Source organism: Vicia villosa, linkage group LG6 (assembly GCF_029867415.1).
Source record: "Vicia villosa cultivar HV-30 ecotype Madison, WI linkage group LG6, Vvil1.0, whole genome shotgun sequence".
In the NCBI taxonomy this organism is placed as follows: Eukaryota; Viridiplantae; Streptophyta; class Magnoliopsida; order Fabales; family Fabaceae; genus Vicia; species Vicia villosa.
In genome coordinates, this window is record NC_081185.1 from 84,264,331 (window position 1) to 84,284,022 (window position 19,692).

Sequence of the window (19,692 nt, forward strand, 5' to 3'; positions counted from 1 at the left end):
TCAACTCAATGTTAAAAACCGAATGCTCCTCCACGGGGTGTTTCATGGCATCAAAGATATTAAATTTTGCGACGATGTCACCAAATTCCATGGACATGGTTCCATCATCAACATCAACTTTTGTCTTCGCCGTTTTCATGAACGGTCTGCCTAAGATGATGGGAGCTCTGCTTGACTTAGTTTCTCCTTCCATGTCCAGAATGTAAAAATCTGCAGGAAAAATTAAATCGTTAACTTGAACGAGGACGTCTTCCACTATGCCGGTGGGACGTGCATTGCTCCTGTTCGCCAGTTGAACGATTAAACCTGTATGCTGCATGGGACCAAGGCAAAGGTTATTATAAATAGAAGTAGGCATAACATTAATGCCCGCTCCTAAATCAAGCAAACAGTTATCAAATTTCTTATCCCCGATGGTACAAGGAATAGTAAAAGTTCCCGGGTCCTTGCACTTTTGTGGCAAGACCTGAGAGATGGCCGAAACACTTTGTTCGGGCTGAATGAAAGCAGAGATGCTTCTTCCCAAGTTGACTCTGTCACTTCCTTTTACTTTTCTCTTGTTTGTACACAAATCCTTCAGAAACTTTGCATACCTTGGAACTTGCTTAATCACATCATGAAGCGGAATATTTACCGCTACTTTTCTGAACATATCCAAAATTTCTTTTTCTTTGTCTCCCTCCTCAATTCTTTTATTTTTCAGAACTCTATGTGGGAAAGGAACTGGTGGCACATACTCCTTTTCTTTATTTTTTTCAGTTCCGACCACAACAAAAGAAGGAGAAGAAAGCTCAGCTGGAGAAGGTTCAGATGGAGAAAGTTCAGAAGTTACCTCAATGAATTTTTTATTCTTTTCAGGGGCTGTTTCTATAACTTTTCCGGATCGCAAAGAAATAGCGCTCACATTAGCATTACCATTCGGATTGACAACAGTTTGTGCTGGAAGTTGGTTTGAACCTTGAGCTTGCATATTATTTATTTGAGTAGCAAGTTGTCCCATCTGTGTGGTCAAGGTCTGAATGCTAGTGTCGGTTCTTTGTTGAAACTGAAGGTTGTTCACGGCCATTTGCTTAACAAGATCTTCCAAGGATGGTCCGGAAGTAGTAGTTGGAGGGGTGTGATGTGGCTGGGGTAATGGAACGGTAAGCTGTTGTTGGGAAGGCTGCTGATGTCCATATCGAAGGTTGGGATGATTCCTCCAATTGGGGTGATATTTGTTGGTAGACAAGTCAGGGGTGTTGTTGTACCTGTTCTGGTTGTAAAGGTTGGTTGCATAAGCTTGAGGCAGCTCGGTAACAGTATCATCTTTCAGAAGAGGACAAGTATCAGTGGGGTGTTCATGAGCTGTACAAATGCCACATACAGTTGCTGTTTGAGGTTTCGCTACTGCAAGTTATTTAACTAAAGCGGTCAGCTCATCAAGTCTAGTTTCTAAAGCTCTGTTCGAGGAACCTTGAATTTGATGTACACCCTTGATCTGGACAGAATTGGTTCGAGTGGTGAACTGCTGGGAATTTAAGGACATATTTTCAATGAGGGCTCTGGCAGCAGCTGGAGTTTTGTCAACAAGTGCTCCACCACTAGCAGCATCAAGAATGTTTCTTTCCATAGGTAACAACCCCTCGTAAAAGTACTGAATGAGAAGTTGTTCGGTAATCTGATGTTGAGGACAGCTTGAAACTAACTTCTTGAACCTATCCCAGTACTCAGCCAATGACTCGTTATCTTGTCTAATGCCACATATTTCTTTTCGGATTGAAGCAGCTCTAGAGGCAGGAAAGTATCGCTCCAAGAACACTCTCTTCAGAGCATTCCAGCTTGTGATTGAATTTGGTTCGAGATCATATATCCAGTCCTTTGCTGCACCCTGCAAAGAAAAAGGAAAAGCACGAAGTTTGATATGATCTTCAGTGATCCCTTCAGGCTTCAATGGCGTAGAACACACCATTTGGAACTCCTTCAAATGTTTGTGTGGATCCTCACCTGCAAGACCATTAAACTTTGGCAACAAGTGTATTAAACTCGATTTTAATTCAAAAGGAACAGCAACAGCATCATATTCAATACACAAGCCATTATAATTAACATCAGGGGCTGCAAGTTGCCTTAGAGTTCTATTTTCAGCCATTTCAAAAGCAAGTTCAGAATCAGAATCAAACAAATTATGCAAATAGTCAGACTCAGAATCAGACTCAGCTATGGTCGGTGAAGGTGAACTATTGCTAGCCTGGCCTGCTCTACGAAGTGTGTGCAAGGTTCTCTCTACCTCAGGATCAAAAGCAACAAGTTCAGGACAGGAAGACCTAGTAGCCAGGACTAGTGCACAACAATGCAGCAACAATCGTGAAAATGCCAACTATGTCCCTAAAACAACACAATGAAGCAAATCGATTAAAAATAATTCAAAAAAATAAACTGACACCGAAAATAATCTAATGACGTAAAAATAAAGTTTTGATATTTTTTCGGAATTTTTCGACTCTACGAAAACAGAAAATAAATCATTAAAAATAGTAAAAAGGCTTTTTTCGCGATAAAAGCCTTATGGCCTAAACCGCGAGGAACCTACGGCCAAAACGCACAAACACTACACCTAAGACTCTAATATCAGTTAATATTCACAAGAATCTCCGGCAACGGCGCCAATTTGATCCGCTGTCGCTCGCGGGTCAAAACGAGTAGTTTTCAAAACGTAGTATAGCGACAATGGCTCGAGTCGTATCGCAAGGATTCTTGATTTTATTAACTAAAAGCAAAGTCGAATTTGGGGGGGGGGGGTTGGTTTGGTTTCGATTAAACAAAAAAAAACGCTTAAAATAAGTGATTCTGAAAATAAGCTGTTTTGAAATAAGTGATTAAAACAGGTTAATCTGCCGGTTCGACATCCAACTTATCATCGGTCAATATAATTCCAGTCCCTAAATGATTTCAATTCCTATTCGATTGTAATTTCGAATTAACAAGCGCAATTCATACTACAAGATTATAAATTCCTAATGTCCGGATTAAGCAAACGGATTAAAGTATTGTGAATTAAGCAAACACAATTGCGCGGATAAAGCAAACGCGATTAAATTATAGGAAGAACAATCATCGAATCAAATCAATATATATTCTATGGAACTTGAATTAAGCAAACAAGACATAGAGCACGATATTGAAAGGAATGAATAATTTAATTGGAATTGATAAAAAAACCTCAAAGTATTTGGAACTCGACTCCGGCAGATTTCACCTTCGGATTAGTTCTCCATTACACGATCGTACCAAAGCTTCAAAATATTTTCGTGAATAGTGATAGATGAACAGTAACCGCGGATGCCTAACCTAAGTCAAAGCCACAACCCGTTTTACAATCCAACTGGGTCAAACATACGACCCAGGCCCAAAACCAATTAACCCGAAACTTAACTAAAGCTAGTGCAGCAACTTCAACGCATATTCTGGCCCTTCTACAGTCCGATTCTGACTTTGACTCAAACATAAGAATTGTAGCTCTTTCTCTTAGCTTTCCGGCGATTATTAGAACGCCTCAATCGGACTCCTGGAACTCTAGATATGATCGTTTCCGTGCAGACTGTTATTGCTGAAAAATTAATACGAAAAACAAATAAGTGCAAAAATAAAATAAAATATAAAAACATATTAAAACATAAAAATAAATAAAACAAACCGAAGAAATACTTGAGTACAAACATGGAAGAACGTGCATTAAAATGCACTGATCAACAATGTACAAAGGCTTGGACGGATATAAGATCATTTGCGAACGTCGTTCATAATCGGAAAACTTGGGATAATAAAGATGAGGATGTGATGGGGGTTAAAAGCGTGGCTTTTTCTTCCGAGAAGGACGAGCTTTATTGTTATAGCAAGGCATATACAGGTGTTTATAAATACCCTAGGGATGCTTTGATCATCAAGAAGATTTTTCATGAAGAAGGCCTCTTCACAATCAGGATCACCGTGTAGGGACCTAATCTTTGCATCCTTGAAGATTTGGTATGCGGAGAGGTGGAAACATTCATTGAGGAGTGGAAAGAGTGGTGGGAACATTGGTTCTGCTCCATTAGACCTTGGGTTCCAAAAGATGTGGATTCAGAAAGATTGTTGCGGCTGAGAATATCAGGTATTCCATGCCATGCGTGGGGAGAAAGCTTCTTCAAAGCTCTAGCGAAAAACGGTGGCACCTATGTTAAGAGTGATGAGGCTACGGTGGCACGCACTAGCATGGAAGATGCAAGAATTTCTATTAAATCAGGGTGGAAAGGAGCGATCAATGAAATAGTTAAAGCAGTGATCGATGGAGTTTCGTTCCTTATTAATCTGAGAGAAGAACCATCTCTGCTCAAGGTTTTGGCACCGATTCGTTGATTAATGCGTTGTTTAATGCTATTCCTATATATTCTTTATCTTTTTACAAGGCACCAACGAAGGTGCTTGATGAGATTCGGTTTATTCAAAGCAATTTTTTATGGAGCGGGGGAGATTTAAAAAGAACAATCCATTGGGTGAGCTGGGATACCGTTTGTAAATCTAGATAGGAAGGTGGTTTAGGTGTCAAAAATGTGGAAATAATGAATGTGGCGCTTATTAGCAGGTGGAAGTGGAGGATTTTAGTCGAGAATGAGGTGGTTTGGTGTGGAATCCTAAAAGCTAGATATGGGAATGTGAAACTCAGGGTTTTAATTGGTGATATTTCGGTGGTGGGTAATAAAGACTCTATTTGGTGGAGAGATGTTTTGATTTAGGATAATTATGATCGTTTACTTGACAAACATTTTGCGGGGACGGTGGATATTAGAGTGGGGAATGGAGAAGCTACTCCTTTCTGGTATGCTTATTGGTTAGACCAACAACCCATCATGGAGGCTTTCCCAAAGCTGTTACGGGCGGCAGCAAATCATTTGATGGCTGTGGCTGATGGTGGTAAGGTTGAGGCAGACAGTTGGTAATGGAAAATGGAGCAGCTGCTGGTAGAGGACAACTTCGTGCCTTTTTTTTGGTGCAGGAATTTCTCACGCTGCTGCAGCAGCGATGTATGTAGGCAGATATCGCGGACGAGTTCGCTTGGAGAGAAAATTCCACGGGCGAATTTTTGGTGAAGTCATGATATGATCGATTCGAGTCTAATTTATCGGGGCCACCTTTAAATCCGGGTTTGGTTAAAGCTGTGAATTTTTTGTGGAAGGTTAAAGTTCCTTCTAAAATTATTTTTTTCTGTTAGAGGTGTATACACAATAGAATTGCAACAAAAGATCAACTCTTCAAAAGGGGAGTTTTGATGGATAATATTGACTTAATGTGTGTCTCGTGTGTGAAGGAGGAGGAATTTATATCTCATATGTGGTGATTGTGAGGTTTCTTCGCGTATTTGGAGGAGGGTGTTTGGTTGGATAGGCCACGTCGCGAAGTTGTTTTTTGAGGAGTTTGTCCATTTTTTCCTCTTTTTTGATCAAGCAAAGTGTTTGTCCAAGAGGAACATTATGGAGGTAATTTGGTTGGCTACGGTTTGATGTTTATGGTTGAAGCGTAATGCGATTAATTTTAAGGAGTTATTTAGTTTTTCTGAATGTATGTCAGATATAATCCTTTTTTCTTGGAATTGGCTTTTATCTTACTACAAGTTAGGGGAGCTTTCTAATTTGCATACTTGGAATATTCTACCCTCGTTTGTTTCGAGTCGTAGGAGCTTTCCTTTTTGTATTGTGGGCGGAGTATCCCTTATACTCCCTTGTTTAATTCCATTGCTTATTTAAAAAAAATTAAAAATGTACTCACTAATTTTTTGCTACATCGAAATTCATTACGAATTTTGGACTGTCGCCAATTCCCTCACTGAAATAGTTTGTGACAAAAATTTTACACTTTTGTGAAGAATTTCTACCCTCTCTAAATTTCCTTTTTTTAGAAGTGTTTTCACCATGGATGGAATTCCAACCACGGTGAAAAGTGGCGCCTACTTTTTTAAAAGATATATAACGCTCCTAAATCTTTCAAATTTGCCCTAGACGTACTTACACAAACTTCATCTTCTGCCTCCAAACTTCGTCAAGGCATGTAAAGCATAGGTTCAACTTAGCAACGTTAGTTGTTGTGTCAGGTAAATTGTTCTTGTTTAACAACTCTATTTATTTATTTTGTTGTTGTTGTTTTTCTTGTTGTTGTCGCTGTTATTGTCATTGTTGTTCGTGTTCTTGTTGTTGTTTTTGTTGTTATTGTCGTTGTATGTAATGTTCTTGTTATTGTTCTTGTTGTTCTTGTTATTGTCGAGTTAAAAATATTTAATATTATATATTATGATGAAAGTTATCAATGTATCTGGCAAAACATGTGGAAAAAGATGAAAAATGATGACTAACCTTTCACCACGGGTATTTATTACAACCGTGATTATATGTAGCATACTTTTCAGTTTATTACCATGACCAATAGACTGTGGTTCTATATAGCCTACTTATGACCATACAAAAATTTACCACGGTTTCTTAATCATGATTATAGGGGTTTCACAATTGTTATTATAGGGCTTTCACAACCGTGATTATATGTGTTTTCCATAGTAGTGTCACTTTTTGAAAAAATATTTCAACTCCTTAAAAGGGACAACATGGAAGAAGAATGAAAACAATATTCAGATGGCAACCCCTTGGTGCTTGTGGAGAGTGAGAAATGATAGATAATTCAAAAATTAAGAGTGCATGGTGATCGCGTGTATCCGCAAGTATACAAAGTGTATTAAAGTAGTATAAAATATTGTCAAACTCACTGAGACCTAATGGTCAATCTATCGTTACTATTGTTATGGTGTTTGTCTAAGGCTATCGTTAGAAGGTTTGCAATGAGCAGAATAAAATAAAGCAATAAACTTTTAAGTAATAAGGAATGATAATGCTAGAGTGTGATTCTCGTTGACCAAACAATACTCTTACTATTTCTAGATAGGATTACTTACTAGGAAATATTTACTACTTTGAAAAAAAGAGTTAATGAAGAGGAATTGTCGTTCTCACGTATTCAGAATCGAATTTTACTCTCTAATCTTTAACGAAGTTGTCACATTCCCAAGTTGTGTACTGCATTAAAGTAGTAAATCTTTTTTAAGAAATTAAACTTTTGACTCAGTTGAAAAGTAGTTTTGATTGGAAAGTTTATCTTAAAAAGGTTTCCAGCATATGCTCGGACACCCGGATCTTAAATCTAGAAACGCACCCGCTAATAGTTTCAAAATCACTTTCTAGAAATATTAAGCTTTCCTAATTAATTAACAAAGTACTATCACGGTATTTGTTAACCAAAAACAAATCAATTTTAATCTTAAGTATTAGAAAGCTTTCGATCTTATCTGATGTATTATTGGCTTTACTTTCGTAACTGCTAGCCAAATTAAATTCAGAAGAAATTGAATAAAAACCAAATCCGCCCATGGTATCAATCATAAGAAATAACAAACAGAGTACCGTAGATTTGACGGTCCTCACATTCCAGCACTAATAATTTAGCTCGACATGATTACGGTAAATGAAGAAGGTTTTGTGTGGAAGATGGAATTAAACATGTTGATAAATAAAAACGTGCAGAAAAATAAACGTGTGAATAAAGTAAATAGATAAAACATAAATAAAGGTGAATTAAATAAGAACCTACTCCAAACGGGGGCTTGAATCTAGTACAATGGAAATAAACTTTGATTGAAAGTAACTGCAGGAAATAAACTTCTGAGGAATGCAAATGCGAAAAGATAAACTGCTTCAAAATAGAATTGCTCCAAACTCGACAACAACAACAATGTGATAATCCTCTGGTGTGAAGAATTAAAGCCTTTTGAATTTGAATATATTCCTAAGTTGTACTAAGTTTGGATGGGATAAAAAGTGAAAAGAAAATCCTATTTATAATGCATAGAAACCCTAAATCATGTCATGACGGTTGCTGAAAACGTGTGAGAAAGTATAGGAACGAGTGGAGCAAGTGGAGAACAAGCACAAGTTCACTTTTGTAACTACATGGAAAATCAAATGGTGGTGAGCGCCACCCCTACATGGCGAACGCCATCTTCAAAAAATGGAAAGAATTGGTCTTCCTGAACGTTGGTGGGTGGACCAAGTTACTCGCCTCTTGGCTTTCTCCATAAAAAATGCCATCACGAACGCCTTTAGTGTGAATTAATCAATTTCCTCCGTTTTTCGTCTCATTGACTTCATTTCTTCGTGTAATCCTCTAATAAGGTTATTTACCTGAAAAACAGATAAAACGCCAACATAATACTAGGAATAATAACAAAACAATGATAAAAACATGTGCATATCGAATCAAATATTGATGCGTTTCAGTGTTATCATGTGACAATGTGGCAAGTATTGTAGTTTTTATTATTGGTGTAATTTTCTTATCATTTAAAATAGTTTTTAATGGGTAATTAATTGGGCATGAGTTCCCATTGTACTCTGAATCAATATATCTTGCTTATTAAAAAAAAGATTTTAATTTATCGAGTTTTGAGGATATTTTAATTTATCGAAATTCTAATTAAAAAAATCATAAATTTTAATAGTGCGGTAACATTAGTTTTTTTTTAATAAGCAATGGAATTAATGGGAGTATAAGGGATACTCCACCCACAAAACAAACGGAAAGCTCCTACATCTCAAAACACGAGAGCGGTAGAATATTCCAAGAGTAAAAATTATAAAGGTTTACTCGGTTATAAAAAGTACACATCCATCTCCAAGAGGTGAAAACGATCTCCGTCATGCAATCGATGAAGCTAAATGATTCATCTTTGAAGATTACCGCATTACGATTGAGCCATAAACTCCAAACCGTGGCAAGCCAAATAACTAACCTAATATGCCTCTTGGACAAACACTTAATTTTAGCGCAGTTACGGAAGAAATCCACAAATTCGTCACCCAACAACTCCATACTATAAGTAAAAACTGTATTGGATTAGTGTCATCTTGATTTAAGGATGCAATTAAAAGTTTAGTATAAAAGAAGCATATAAAACACCTTTTAAAAAAAAAGAAATAAATATATTTCACCTGCTACTTATTTTCTTGATATGGTAATTAAGAGTTTGAGAAGTTAGGAAAAAAGTAAAAACAATAAACTTTAGTAATATTGTCGTCACTTTCCGATGGGATAAATAACCATAAATGATGAGATGATCATTCTTCACGACAAGTCCCTTAAAAAGAAACTTCATTTAGAAAAATAATACTAAAAATCCACTTCTTTCTTTCACTAATTTTTGGATATTTACATGATATGAACAGATCAAATATATTGAGTAGTCTCTGTCATTAAGAAAATATAATGACTAGTTGTCTAATATACGAGTTTTTATATATATAATCTGATATGAATAAATTATTACTTTTTAACTAATTTTTTATAATCAATAAACGCGTATATATATATATATATATATATATATATATATATATATATATATATATATATATATATATATATATATATATATATATATATATATATATATATATATATATATATATATATATATATATATATATATATATACACAAATAACGTATATTATTTTCTACAACGAAATTGACAATAATTTTTTCTACAAACTTAAAAATTAAAAAGAAATTAGTTTAAAAAAACTCACGTTTATTTAAGATAAAATTTTATTAGGGTTTATAAAAATGAAGCTAATTTTATAAAAATAAGTTAAATTCAATATTAAAAGTTTAATAAAATGTTAAAGTCTATTAATTCAAATAATCCACCTGTTTAGAACTTTTAGTTGAAAGTAAAGGAGTTCTTGCATTTTGTGGAAGTTGAATGGAAGGCGATTAATGTTAGAGGGAGAGGTGACTTTGTCCTAAAAGAAAAACTTCGTATCATTAAGGACAAGCTTAGATGGTGGAATACTACGGTGTTTGGTAAGTTTGATCTAGAAGTGGAGGAAGGGGTTAGGGAGTTGAATGAGGCGGATGATTGTGATGTGTTGGATGAAGATATTCAAGAGGCAAGAAGAAATGCCAATAGTAGAATATGGTTGAATCTTCGAATTAAAGAGAATATGCTTATTCAAAAGTCTAGGTTGAAGTGGCTTAATGATGGTGATGCTAATAGTAGATATTTTCATTGTGTCATGAAAGAAAGGAGGAGGAGGAAGCATATAAGTTTTATTTCCACATCTAGAGGTATTATAGATGGTGTGGAGGAAGTTAAAGAAGAAGTGAGACGTCACTTTGATAGTAAGTTTCGTGAGGATAATTTTAGAAGACCGGAGCTAGCTAATGTCCCGATTAAGGTGTTATCTATGGTAGATAGTGCTTCTCTTGAGCTACCTTTTTCCGAGGAGGAAGTTAAGGAAGCGGTTTGGAGTTGTGATGGAACGAAAAGTCCGGGCCCGGATGGTTTTTCTATTCTTTTTGTGAAGAAGTGTTGGTATTTTCTTAAGAAGGACTTTATGAATTGTTTTAGGGCCCTATATTTGGGTGGAGCTCTTTCAAAGTCTATCACTTCATCGTTTCTTTCTCTTATTCCGAAATCTTCCAATCCTTTGGGATTGGATGATTTTAGACCTATTTGCTTGGTTGGATGTATTTACAAAATTATTTCTAAAGTCTTGGCCGGTAGGATTAAAAAGGTGTTGCATTCTATAGTTTCTTCGTGTCAAAGTGCCTTCGTTCCGGGTAGGCAATTGCTTGATGGGGTTCTTGTAGCTAATGAATTGTTGGATTTTTGTTCGAAGGAAGGCAAAGATTGTCTTCTCTTTAAAGTGGATTTTGAGAAGGCCTATGACAAGGTTAGTTGGAATTTCCTTAGATTTATGTTGAAAAGGATGGGGTTTGGGGAGCTATGGATTAGGTGGATGGAAGTGTTGATTTTCTCTAGCAATATGTCCGTTCTCGTTAATGGTAGTCCTACTAAAGAGTTCAAGGTTGAAAGGGGGCTTAGACAAGGCGATCCTTTATCACCCTTTCTTTTCGTTTTAGTGGCGGAGGGGTTAAAACTTTTGGTGGATAAAGCGGTGCTAAACGGGGACTTTGTTGGTGTTAACGTAAAAGGGGGATGTTTTGTTGACATTCTTCAATTTGCGGATGACACTATTTTGGTCGGCGACGGTAGTTGGAAGCATTTATGGGCTATTAAGGCGGTCTTAAGAGGTTTCGAGATGGTGTCGGGTCTCGGGATTAATTTCAATAAGAGTAAGCTCATTGGAGTAAATATTAATTCTCGTTTTTTGGATGTGGCAACTTCTTTTCTTTCTTGTAAGAGGGAAGATAAGGAGTTTTCTTTTTTAGGTATTCGGGTTGGTGCTAATCCTAGAAGGATTAAGTTTTGGAGTCCTTTGGTTGAAAACATTAAGAGGCGGTTAAGTTCGTGGAAAGGTAGGTTTCTTAGTTTCGGTGGAAGGTTAACTCTCTTGAACTCGGTGTTAGGAAGTTTACCTATATTTACTTTCTCCTTTTATTTGGCACCGAAAAAGGTAATTAGGGAGATTAATTCTATCCAAAGCAATTTCCTTTGGGGGGGGTTGGAGGAGAGGAAAAAAGTTCATTGGGTGGGTTGGAAGGAAGTTTGTACTAATAAGGATAAGGGGGGTCTTGGTATTAAGAGACTCGAAGAATTCAATTTGGCTCTTCTTTCAAAGTGGAAATGGCGTATTTTGGAGGATTCTAATTCTATTTGGTATAGGATGTTAAAGGCTCGCTACGGTGATATTAATCTTAGGATGGCTATTGAAGGAGGTAAGGTGGAGAGTAAGGGCACGTATTCGGTGTGGTGGTCGGATATTTTATCTTTAGAGAAGAGAATGCCCGTTGGTGTTTTTGTGGATAATATTTCTTTCCGGATTGGTGATGGTTTCTCTATTTCTTTTTGGCATTCTAAATGGATGAAGGAAGGTATCTTAAAGGATTTATTTCCGCTTTTATTTGCTATTTCTCTTTTACAGGATGTTTCGGTAGCTTGTATGGGAGCTTGGATAGGGGAGGTGTGGGAGTGGAATGATTTGGGAATTCCCTTTATACCTTCGGTATTGGGGAATGAGGAGGTCAAAATGAGAGCTTTGTTGAATTCTTGTAATCCGGTAGCGATTGGTGGGAAGGACCGTGTTGTGTGGGGTCCGTCGGAAGATGGATCTTTTTCCGTTTCCTCTCTTTATAGTATCATGGAAAATTCTAATTTGTCTTTTGGGCCGCCTAATTGTTTCGATTTTGTGACTCCTTATGTTTGGAAGGGCGATATTCCGTTAAAAGTCAAAGCATTTGGATGGCGTTGTTTCAAGCATAGGATTCCTACAAAAGTCTTGCTTATGAATAGAGGTATTTTTCCATCTTCTTCTAATCCTCTATGTTCTTTATGTGATGATGGTTTTGAATCTCCCGTTCATCTTTTCTTTGAGTGCCATAATTCGGATGAGGTGTGGAAAGAAATGGCAAATTGGATAGGTTTGGTTGATTATAAAAAGCCGGATTTTAAGGAGAGTTATTGGATTTGGAGATCTTTTTGTAAATTGAAGAAAGTTAATAAGGGAAAGGTGGGTGTTGTGTGGTTGGCAATTGTGTGGAGTATTTGGCTTGGTAGGAATGGGGTGATTTTTAAGAATTGGGTGTGGAGTTCTAGGGATGTTGTTTGGAGTTGCAAGACTCTTGTTTGGAGATGGTTGTTTATCGGGAATATTCCCCGTACCAATTGTAATTTTTATGAGTTTGACAAAAACCCATTGTTTTACTTATCTTAGGTTCCAATTGGTGGGTAATTTTCCTTTGAATCTTGCTCCTCTTTTTTGTAATCTTGTCTTTGTGAACTTTTGTTCCATATAATATATCTTGCTTACAAAAAAAAAAAAAGAGTTTTTGTTTGAGAGCAGAATCTTGAAAGGAATTTTTTTCTAGCTATAGAGAACACTAGTTATTCTCTAAAATAGGAGAGTCATGGAAAGGAAGGAGTTTTCTCTATTGTTTTGGCATCTTATACTCTTTTGAATGATAGTCTCTTTGGGAATTGATGTTTAGTTCTTCCACCAGAAATTGATATGTTGCTTAAAGAGTTTAATTCTTTAGAATCGGTCAGACTTTGATTTAACATTTGATGATTGGTTTCAATTTTAGAAGAGGTAAAAATATTTTTAAAATGCAAAATTGATTCTGCAATAACTCTGTCTTCAGAATTTTTTTTTATATAAGCAAGAATCCATTCATACGAGATCCGAAGATCACAAAGATAATAAAAAAACCACGAAAAATTACACGTCAATTGAAACATACGATAAATAAAACAAAGGATTTTTACTAAACTCGTAAAAGTTACAATTGAGTTGTATAATTTTTTCTATAAAAGTCCACCTCCAAACCAAAGCTTTCACTCCCCAAACAATATTTGAAATATTACACGAGTCGCCTCTTAACACGATCCCATTTCAAGACAACCATAAGGATCAACATGTCGCCAACCAAACGACTCCCTCCTTTCCTCTCCTAACTTTAAAAAGTTTACAAAACGAAATCCACTTCATGAAACTCTCCTTAAAACTATTAGCTTTATAATCATGCAAACAGATCCATTCAGCTATATCCTTCCAAACCAAATCCGCAATATGGAAAAGCAAAAAGGAATGCAGTGACGATTCGCCATTGCGACAACAAAATACACAAGAATTGGCAGAAGAAGATGTGATACCTCTAAAAGAAAGCAGATCTTTCGAAGGCAGAATGTTGACAAAGCATTTCCATCCAAAAGATTTAATCTTAACAGGAACCTCCCATCCGCCAAATAATCTCCAGAAATGATTTTACTAGAAGATTAGTTTATAGTTTTTCGGTTTCATAATTGATTCTAGGTGATTTTTACACTGAAGTTTATTGTTCAACTCATATAAATATATTTAAATATAAACCAATTCTATTACACTAAATTCTATTAAAATCAATTCTACTAAATTTAATTATACTATAATCAATTCTATCTACCGTCAATCTAAACTCACGTACCAGTCACTTTGAAAAAATCTTAAATTTCCAACTACCAAAAGCTCCCACAAGCAACCTATAAAACCTTTTGCAAATGGACTTTTCTGACTGTTTTAAAATGTTCCAAAAAAGAATACTCAAGCTCCAAAAAATATAGCTTTAAAAGCTTATGTGTTTTTTTTTTCTATCTCGAATAAAAAATATAGTCGCTTATATTAACTAATTTTTTTAAATAAAGGTAAAAATTTATGTTATACCCTTTATTTAATTTTTTATTATATGTCATTTTGAAAAAAAATTATACAAAATTATAAGTCGGTTTCCAATACTAATAAATATTAATGTAATTTTTTTAGTCAATTTTATTTATCTTCTCCATGCTATATATTATTGACAAGTAATTTTATAATTTATATTTTATATTTTTCATATAGCATCATTATATAATTTATAGTAAAAAAATGAAGGTATTAATATAGAATAAATTAGTACTAATTTTTATGATTTTTTTTTAAAATTTTTTTCACTTTTAAATATTAAAAACAAAATGTATTTTAAAATAGAGGTTAATTATCAATGCACTGTCACTATAAAATATTTATATCTATAAATTAAACCTAGCAACATTGTATCATCAAATGAATGATATATAAGGAATGTAAAGTGTTCTCTTCATATTGTAAAAACCAAAGAAAGGAGAGTTCAAAGATAAAATCTTCACAAAATATGGGAATGCACATTTACCAATCTTTTCTCATGGGACTTTTATGCACTGGGTTGGTCATGTCTTCGGGTAAGCAACAAATAAACTTTGCACATTAAGTTCTACTTCTTCTAACATTCAATTAATAAAAAATTTTCAAATTATTTATTTATTTAATTTTGCTTATTTGTACTTTTCATAGAAATATTTGCTTAAATCTATAATTAAATATCTTTTAATCCAAAATAAAGTTTTATATATTCTTTTCATTCATTCTTAACATATAAATCCATAGCTTAAAATAAGAATTGATTTTAATTTTGTAGCAGGATCAACACCAAGTCTAAAGAATGATGCAGATATTGACTCAATTGATTGCATCGGTCATGGGATTTCCAAAAGGAGAATGTATTGGATTGGTTTGTTGCTGCATGGGATAATAATTGAAATAAATTACATTTTGTAACACCTTTATATGTTTAATAAAGGTTGAATAAGTAATCGGATAAGAAAAAGAATCGAATAAGTAAAATAAATTAAACCTTATATACATATTGTGATGTCCTAGTAAATGTAGAATTTTAAAAGCTGGGAACAAGCTTAAAGTGAAGTACAGAAAGCAAAGGGCATCGAATTATGTTAATGAAGAAGGGATAAAATTTGTTTTGATTTAAAGAATGGTGAGGGTATATTTGTGGTTTCTTTTATGTACTCCATTTTAGTTAAATAATAACAATAATAATAATAATAATAATAATAATAATAATAATAATAATAATAATAATAATAATAATAATAATAATAATAATAATAATAATAATAATAATAATAATAATATTTGTGATTTTTAAAATTTGGATTAGTCATAACTCATAACTCATGTTCAACCAAGTACATAGTGCTCCAATGAATTGTCCTAATTTCTTTTTTATTATTTTAGTATCTAGATGTGTTGGCCTGAATTATAAATCTAAAACTCAAGAGAATTTTTTTCCGTGAAAATAAGGTAGTTAGGTGGTATAGCATTTGTATATGGTTAATTGATCCTCTTCTAATAACATACCATAAAGAAATTTGACTTATAGTCACGGCATAATTCCATAGGAAAATGTTGCAAAACCGTTGGTATAAGCTGTAAAACCTATATCGACGAACACTTTGTTCTGTATACTTTGATTTTCTTATACTCACAAAAATTTTCCGTTCCAATAACCTATAGTTGTGGTAAGTCTAAACAAATTAAATCTCAAACTTATATTCAGACATTGACACTTCAATAAATTGAGTTACGCACACATATGTTCTTTGGCAATATTTTTTTGCATTATTTTAATAATTAAAAAAAGTTGTCAATATTTTTTTTAAACACCACACCCACTATAATTATAAAAGAAATTTTCAAATAAATAGATAAATAAATAAATCTTACAAACATCTCAAACTATCAAAGTACTATAAACAATGCCACCTAAGTAAATCTTTCAAAATTGAAACAATATTTAATAATTAAGAGACAAAATTAGTACAAACTTAAAAGAAATATCACATTGTTTACTTCCAATCCATCCTAAAATTACAAATCTAAAAACTAACAACTACCAACAACATATACATGTGCATGACATGACAATGATATTAGAATGAAGTGTAAGAGTCATTTGAGTTGAAACGATAGAAATAATACTCTCCACCATTTGAGCCTAATTCAAACAAACCCCCCACTAATATATTCTGCTAAGAGTTGCACTACTACAAGAAATTTGACTTTTGGTGACACTCAAAAAATGTCACTAAAAGTCAATAATTTGTAGGTAAATGTCTATTGTACTTTGAGTGACACCCACCTTTGGCGTCAACTATAAGGAGGCATAGTGTGACCCTAAATTGAATGTCACAGTAGTTTTTAGCTACGGCCAAACGTTTTCCTACGGTTATAGTGAATGTCACTGTATATTATGTATGTAATAATAAAAACTCTACCTACAGATTTTTCTAGCCGTCACTATAACTTCAATTAATATAATTTTACTATTTAAATATATAATAAATTTATAAATTCAATTTTTAATATAATTGAAAAATATTACTATTAAAATAAAAAATTACTCATTTAAAATGTTTACAATGCATTTTGAACCATGACAAGCTAAATAACTAAAATTAAACCATTATACCATTTTCTATTAAGTAAATTCATATAACCCGAGAGGGTTGGCCTAGTGGGAGGATGCTTGGGTCTCAAGGGTTTGCTCCCCTTGAGGTCCTGAGTTCGAAGGTGCCTAGGACCAACTTTCGGAGGCTACGTGGGGTAGTAATGCTCTCGGGTGGATTAGTCGGTACGGAAGGAAGGAGACCACTCTATAAAAAAAAATATAGTTTAACATATAAAGTTTGATTTCATATTATATTTAAAAATAATAACTACAAAAGAAATCATATATTCAACATCTTACTATAAATCAAACTCCATGTTCCTATTTTCTATATTGAATTTTCATATAAAATATAAAATTCCTACATATGTTAATTTATCTACAACTTTGAATGTTCTTGAATCTTCACTTTCATGTTTCAGCATCTAAACTCATCTAAATTTTTCTTGAAATAATAGAAAAATATTGATCAAAATTACTTCATAAAAGATTAAAATTAATGCTATCAAATAAACAAAATGACTTGTATTCTTTTATGAAAAGAACAATTACAAATAAAAGGACATGAGAAGACAAGACATACAAAGAAATTCTCCAAACTCGTAGGATGAATCGTCAAAACCTTTGCCTTAGAATCATGACCCGCATCAGTTAAGCTTATACTAATCATTGGCCTGAGGTATACCATACATCCTACAAACTTGGACCAAGAATGTCCATAACCTGCATATAGAGGAAAATGTTGAATTGTTAAGTTGCGATAAGATAATATAGTGTTTGTTGTATGGAATAGATCATACCATCCATCAGATAACATTCTCCTTGTCCAAAAACAAATCAAAAAGATGCATTGAACAAATCTAATCTTATTTGAGTCAATTTAAGAGTATGTCACCTGTTGACCAAAAACTGTATCGTGGTTCTAACCTTTATCACATGTCGCTTGTGAGAGTTGCTCGCATACACTTCATGCCCGTGTTTCTACAAAAATAAAAACCACACATCACCACTTTTGAATACTAAAACCACATACATATATAACCAAAACATTCCTGGAAAAATCTCACCATTTTGTACACAAACTCTGCCCTGATATCTTTCTCACTTATAATTGCTGAAGCAAATCCTCGTTAAGGTCGTTACTAGCAGTGATACTCATATTCCTGAAATCGGGCATTTCAAATTCCTTCTCAATGGAACAAAAGAACTTCCTTGACTCACAAGACAAGTATGCAAGGTCACCCGAGTCCAGTCTAATGCCAACTGCTTTGTATCTGCACAGGTCAAGCTTCTTAACATAAGAAACATTTGCTTAAAAAACAGGCATGCGCAGAAAAATAGACGATTTTAGTAATCAAGGAAGCAACTCATAGAAGCAAAATAAGAAAATACAAGAGTTCAGATCGTTAAGTAAACCTTATAATCAAATGATATTGGTAGACATGAAAAACGTCTTAACATACCCTAAATCACTGAGAGCTAATGCAACAGCACAAAAGTTAGGAACTCCACTTCTCACAACCTGCCAACAGACATGAATGTGATTAAATGCAGAAACAGATAAAGCTTATTTTTCCATACTTAGCCCTCTGGTTAAGAATTAAGAAATATTAAGAGAATCTTGCAATAAATTCTTCAATCAATGGCCTATTCTATAAGTTGCTATATGCAATTAGCTTCTACATCTCAATTTCTTTGGAAGTTATTTCACATAATTTCTCCATAAATAACAGGCTTTATATAAGTGTTGGACCATTAATGGATTTTAATTGAGAAGCTCCCATAAGCTAGAAGCTAATCTAAACTTGGACTAAGCCACAACAATGTAGATTATACTGATGCCAAGGTTATACGTGTCTATTGTATGAAATATACGGTAAGTCGGTAACTAATACAATATTAAATACTTACACCATAAGTGTCTACAAGGGCAAGAAAGTTATCAGGAAATGCCAATGCATATGATGTGAATGCTGCCAACTAAAGATTTGTAAGACTCAAAATAAGGATGGAAAGACACTCGTAGTAGATGTTTGCTTTGACTTTGGTTGGTACGACAATTATAATCGAGTTATATTCAAAACCAATATAAGTAAACTCATTGTGGCATTTCAACAAACACCTTGTTTACAAAAATCAGTTTTCCAATTATTTTCAACACAATTTAGCATGAAAACATCAAAACATAATTATTCTCTTCAAATCAATTTTGCTATGGCAGAACAAAACACAAGCTAACAACATAAAGCAAGAATCGATTAAGAACAACAACTTACAAGGACAAGTCACTGGATTGCTGCTCCTAGTAAATTCCTTTTGAACTACGACGGTATCCACGTTCAGTAGTTGAAGGTCACTAGACACAAAACCACGTTCAGTAATCGATTAATTAAAGTGTTTTTGTGATGAACTACATAAATAAATAGGATGAGAAAGAAACAATATTACCATTGTTTGATTGGCGTCAAGATTATGCTCGAAGAAGAAACTTGGAAGTGAGAAGCTCTCGAACAAGAATGTGCAGAAATGAGAAGCGTTTTATAAATGAAAGTGAGACTGTGAGAGGCGCGATAAGTGAGAAGCGATTTCGGAAACGATTAGATTAATCAAAGTAACTATTAGGGAAAATGATTTTAAAAGAGAAATTAATAGATTATATATAAGTTTTGTTTCAGAATTTTAAAATCTAAAGTTATTCTTAGTGGTTGGTTCCTTGGTAGACATATATACAAACAAGGGTTTGATACACACAATATGAGATTTATTAGATTTTTTTTTTCAAAATTCTCATAGCTTTTACTTTATTAAAAAAACTAAGTTTAAAACTAAAATTAAAATTTAAAAATAACACAATTCACATTAAATAATTAAATAATAT

The 19,692-nt window shown here is 33.9% G+C and overlaps 1 protein-coding gene and 1 long non-coding RNA gene across 2 annotated transcripts; one reads left to right on the top strand and one right to left on the bottom strand.

Annotated features, from left to right (window-relative positions):
• The first annotated feature begins 3,816 nt into the window (after positions 1–3,816).
• LOC131614021 (uncharacterized) lies at positions 3,817–12,748 on the top strand. The gene is made up of 6 exons (XM_058885651.1): positions 3,817–3,886; positions 3,998–4,353; positions 4,752–4,951; positions 5,324–5,492; positions 9,779–12,640; positions 12,731–12,748. Exons 1-6 carry the CDS (start codon positions 3,817–3,819, stop codon positions 12,746–12,748), a joined length of 3,675 nt encoding a protein of 1,224 aa, XP_058741634.1.
• A 4,939-nt stretch (positions 12,749–17,687) lies between these two features.
• On the bottom strand, positions 17,688–19,486 carry LOC131611793 (uncharacterized). Its single transcript, XR_009287143.1, has 5 exons — positions 19,263–19,486; positions 19,091–19,170; positions 18,278–18,336; positions 17,882–18,088; positions 17,688–17,795 (listed from the first exon to the last, which is right to left on the bottom strand). It is a non-coding gene; the product is annotated as an uncharacterized LOC131611793 (long non-coding RNA).
• Between the last annotated feature and the right edge of the window lie 206 nt (positions 19,487–19,692).